Below are 4,949 nucleotides of genomic sequence, written 5' to 3' on the forward strand. Positions count from 1 at the left end.
TGTTATATGACGTTGTTGAAGTCATTAAATTGGGCCTCAACAAAGCGGTGATGTTGGAAAAATTCTTGAATGAAGATAATGTTTGTGATCACTGAATAGCTAAACATTGTTGTGTGTTTGTTTTTCTTAACGGGTCGTTTGAGATATTCTTTGTATTGTAATTTTTATTCATCTGGCATGATGAATTGGGCTCAAATTTTCAATCGTTGTAACCCATTTCTTATGCTCCATGTGCCTCACGTTTCTAGATAGACAAAGTTCACGAGTGCAAGATTTTGGTACTCAAGCATGGGATAAACTTGTTGCTCTCATTTGAATGCATGGTTCATAGTGTGGATGAGTTGGAAGAGCAGAAATATTTTTCAATTTTTCGATAAAATATTTGAAAGAATTCCATTTTCACATATGTTAAAAGAACAATTTAGAACACATTTTATCAATGTTTGTCATCGTAATTAATAATTCTCTTCTTATATTTGATGTTAATAATCTAAACTAACTTTCAACAATTCGTAAAATCTTTTTTTGAGCTTTTGAAATTAGGAAAAATAAAAATTGGATTTTAACATATTAATATTTATAATTAATGAACTAATTACAGTATAAATTCTGAATTTTTTTTTTCGTAATTAAAGTATATATTTGTATAATTTCATTTGAATATGTCTCCAACACATATCCACTTCTTAAAAATAAAGATTCAAAGTTCCAACTCTGCATACATTTTTCTGATTGGTGAATTAATACATTTAGTTTTTTTTTCTTGTTGGGTCAAACATGCAGCTTATCCATTATGTGATTTTCTGCCTGTTAAAAAAAGAGAGGGATATATTCTGTAATCATCATAGCATATTGGAAACTCAGGCCACTATCTTATTATTACAATAAAATAAAAAGTAAAAATATATGTTGGTATACACCCAAAAGCAAGCTATTACACGTAACTAATCCCATATACATATAATTCTATCCATCCCCCAATAAAAAGAAAAACAAATTACAAAAATCGATATACAACCGTCGGCCATATATAACCAAAGACTAAAATTAAATTTTGTTCTTTGTTTTGGTTCAATGGTATACGAAAAACTATATACTAATGTATAAATAACCTTTTATGGTTGCTCATGGGTTTAAGCAACGAAGTCAGGCAATAACTGAGCCACATATCTCTTCTGATTCTGTATGTTCATCCCATTGTAAGCAGCGGCTGCTGCGGCTGATGAATGCACGGTTGCGGCCGAGCCTCCGCCACCGTTTAAGGCGGCGGCTCCATAATCATCTGCTTCTCCTATTTTCACCCTTCTCCCTATCGGAATCCCATGGTGAGTCTGCATGAAACCCTGATGATGCGTGGACGACAAGCTATCACAGTGAGGTAACCCTAAAGTGAGTGACACGCCATTGTTGTTCCCTGAATACCTTTGTGCTAAGAGCTCCTGGTCCGACACAGATACTTCGAACCTTGACATCTCATCCATTTGGTATTGTCCGAAGTTCCCCATGAAAGGGTATCCACCGTCTGATCTTAGCCCTTGCCTTTCTTCTAGAATTTTCATTGTGAGCTTCTCGTTGGAGCTGAAATCCGCATTTATAGGCTGCATCATTGTCTCTTCGCTTGTTCTTAGCCTCTTGGGACTTCCTTGCATTCCAGTAACGCCTTCTAGGTCACCATTATGATTAGGATTCATATGGTAATTGTCAGCGCCTCCTCCTCCTCCCATGGGACTCTTCTCTTGGTTACTTGTTGATTTAGAAGCAGAATCTTCGTTGTTTTGATCCATATTAGGTGTCTTCTCCATGGATCCCATGTTCTTTCCCTGCTCTTTCATCTCCTCCGTGTACATCTCTTCCACCATTGGCTTCCATAGCCGAACTCTAGCGTTTATAAACCAGTTCGAGACCTAATAAAAAATAAATTAATTAATTAATTAGCATATAAAAATACGTTTCCCTAATTAGCACACTACCAAAGAATCACTTGAAGTGTACGTACCTGGCTCCTAGTGAGACCTGTTTGCTTGGCTAGCATGTGCTTGTCCGAATCCTTAGGGTATCTATAATGTAAACAAACACAAGACTTAGTTTTGTATATAAGTGAAAATGAATGGATGTATGAATGTTTTTTTTTTGCTAAGAATGTGTAAAGATGATGCGAGGTTTACTTACGGGTGAAGAAAGTGTTCAAAGAGCCAAGCACGGAGGACTGAGACGGCTCGTTCGGGGAGACCACGTTGAGGTCTCCAAGCATTATTGGAAGGATGTTGAATCATTCCAAGTTGCTGAAGAGCTCTCTGCTGTCTCAAGTGATGGTCTACGAACTTGAGCCTCGACCCTTCAAGCCTCCCAACTCCAGAGACAGAATCTTCCTCCCCAAGGCTCTTATTGGCCGCTTTTATCTGACCAGCGATGGCTTCTTTCAAGCACCTGAACTGTCTTGATATGGTCTTCAGTGCGAGCGACGTGTATGACTTAGCGGAACCTATTCCTGCCGCTTGCTCGAACGATGAGATAACCATCTGCATCTGTTGGTGATACTGTCTGTATCTCTGCTCCACCTATTCCCAAGCAATAAGGTCACATGAAGCTTATAAATTATGGACTTGGACTAATATAATCATCGTTAGTTTTAAGTTTAAAAACCCATAATATAATTGACGGTCAATATTTTATTTATAAAAATTGATAGTCTTTCAAAAATACGGAAAAAGATAATTTATAATCATCATCTATTTAGAAGAGAGGAACTCGATAAGATTTCTTGATTTGAGAACAAAAGATATATATATATATATATAAGAAATTGTATAAATATAATATGAAGTGAAAGTGACTTAAAATCTTATCTAGCTTTTCGAAGTCCACTTCATGTGTGATATAAGAGATCACTCAGTATAGGTATAGGTTGTATATAATACGTACGTATATGGAGTGTTTATGTTGTTATACCTCGTGAAGCATACTACTAAGCTTTGCTTTCTTCATCTGTATTTCCTGCCTCTCCGCCGTTCCTAGCTCCACCGTACGTTTCCCGGAAGCTTCTCCTCCACCACCAGAACCTTCTCCGGCGCCGGTGGAAGATTCTCCGACAGCTTTATTATCAGTACCACTGGTACCTTTCTTCGATGAGAAGAGTTGGGATTTAGTGTTGATGTCTTTAGAATCAGCGTTGACTACTTCGTCTAGAAGCTCTTGCGCTGCCTTCAAGTACTTGGAGCTCACAAGATTCGCTATCCCGTTCGTTACTCCCGATCCTGTAGAGCCTGGGCCGACCCGTATGTCCTCTCCTGGTCCGGACCCGAACCCGACGTGATGGAGAGTCTGGTGTTGTTGTTGCTGCTGCTGTTGAGACGAGAGACTCAAAGACAAGCCTCGCTGCGCGCGTGGAGTCTCACACGCGGCTTGCTGGTGAGTGGGATCCACCACTTGGTGGCTGTTGTAGAGGCTGTACTGCACGCGCGGAGGGTATCCGTGAAGTACAGAGATGTTGTCGGCGGCTGTAATGGAAGCAGCTTCGTGGCCTGAGAGTGGTATTCCAACGAACTGCTGGCTCGCGTTTTGCGGCGGCGCGTGAGAATCGAGGAAGACAAAACTGTTGTTGTTGTTAGCGTTGTTGTTGCTATTGTTGTTGTTGTTTGAGTCGTCGTCTTGTTGAGTGTATTGAACGTAGGTCGTTGGATTCATGAGGATCAACGTCTGTAAACCACCGTCGGGTCCGGCTGAGATCTCCGGTGGGTTTCCGTGGAAGTAGGCAGCCATCTTATTAGTATATACTTGTTACTCACGAATGAAAAGGTGACGTTTCTTGATCTTCTTTCACCAAGCTGATTGATCATAGAAACAAACAAAAAGAGCAAAACAAAAAAACACTATAAGTTCATATAGATCCTTATATATACAATTCAAAGAAAAGAAAGAACGAATTGTGATCCCATCAAGAAGTAAAAGAAGAGACGAATAATGGATATGGGAAATTAAGACATAATCATGATTGAAAATAATATAATAAAATAATAGAGTTAAGGGGGAAGCTGAAATTATATAAAATAGAAAAGAAAGATGAAGAACCTGGATTGATAGAGATCTGATGATGCACGTGTTTCATGATCATCTCAAGCTGCAAAAGGAAAGTTACAATAGAGAATTTGTATCAAAGAGAAAGAGGGAGAGAGACAGACTCACTCACACACGAATATGCACTTATATACATACCTACGTTTTATGGAGATGTGTGTGTGTGTGATTGCTATGTGAGTTTGGTCTCTGTGTCAGACTCAAAGATCTCTCTGCAACTCTTTTCTCGCTCAAAGGGGAAATATAAAATACATTTAAAAAGCTGAAAGACGAATGTATATTATATTAGAGAGAGAGAGAGAGAGGATAAAAGAAAAGGAGAGATAAAAGATACCCATCTTTTCCTTCACTCATTAATCTTCCCACAGTCTTAGTACGCCACCATCTTCCCTCTATTTTTTTTCTTCTTTTGTGTTATGGTCGGTATATCTTAGGGCCCGTATATCTTATAACCAAAACGTTTTATTATGTTTCTTCTTTCATTTCATGACATTAACAAATTTGTAAGACATGAAGTCACTATGTAAATTTAGTGTAGTATTGTCAGAACTTAATTCGACTCATATTGATATTGATATTGATATTGATATTGATACCGATACTGATACTTGTATATGTTGTATTCACAAAAATTAAGCTTCTGTTGTGTTTACAACTTTATGTTGGCCACCGGCTAATTTTATACTATGTTTAGTTTAATAAACTAAATGAACAATCCAACCATGTTCGAATTTTTTCCTTAGATGGCAAAAATAATAAACTATGTGAGTTTCCTTATACTTACCGAATAAAATGGATACTAGAAAGTTTTCATAATTTATAAATTATATATTTTTAATATGTTTAATTAACGATATTTTGGTATAAAAATGCAC

General features: G+C 37.6%; 1 protein-coding gene across 5 annotated transcripts; it reads right to left on the reverse strand.

Moving 5' to 3' along the window:
• Window positions 1–850: 850 nt before the first annotated feature.
• On the reverse strand, window positions 851–4,503 carry LOC106391437 (BEL1-like homeodomain protein 1). 5 transcript variants are annotated; one of them, XM_048755044.1, is made up of 7 exons: window positions 4,409–4,503; window positions 4,217–4,336; window positions 4,069–4,117; window positions 2,950–3,824; window positions 2,170–2,558; window positions 1,997–2,057; window positions 851–1,904 (listed from the first exon to the last, which is right to left on the reverse strand). In XM_048755044.1, the coding sequence occupies exons 4-7, from the start codon at window positions 3,757–3,759 to the stop codon at window positions 1,134–1,136; spliced, it is 2,031 nt and encodes a 676-aa protein (XP_048611001.1). In that variant the 5' UTR covers window positions 3,760–3,824; window positions 4,069–4,117; window positions 4,217–4,336; window positions 4,409–4,503; the 3' UTR covers window positions 851–1,133. The 5 variants fall into 5 exon arrangements, with proteins under 5 accessions (XP_048611001.1, XP_048611000.1, XP_048611002.1 ...); XM_048755043.1 differs by having other exon boundaries at window positions 4,213–4,336; window positions 4,409–4,501; XM_048755045.1 differs by having other exon boundaries at window positions 4,217–4,294; window positions 4,409–4,479.
• Between the last annotated feature and the right edge of the window lie 446 nt (window positions 4,504–4,949).

This window comes from Brassica napus, chromosome C4 (assembly GCF_020379485.1).
Source record: "Brassica napus cultivar Da-Ae chromosome C4, Da-Ae, whole genome shotgun sequence".
In the NCBI taxonomy this organism is placed as follows: domain Eukaryota; kingdom Viridiplantae; phylum Streptophyta; class Magnoliopsida; order Brassicales; family Brassicaceae; genus Brassica; species Brassica napus.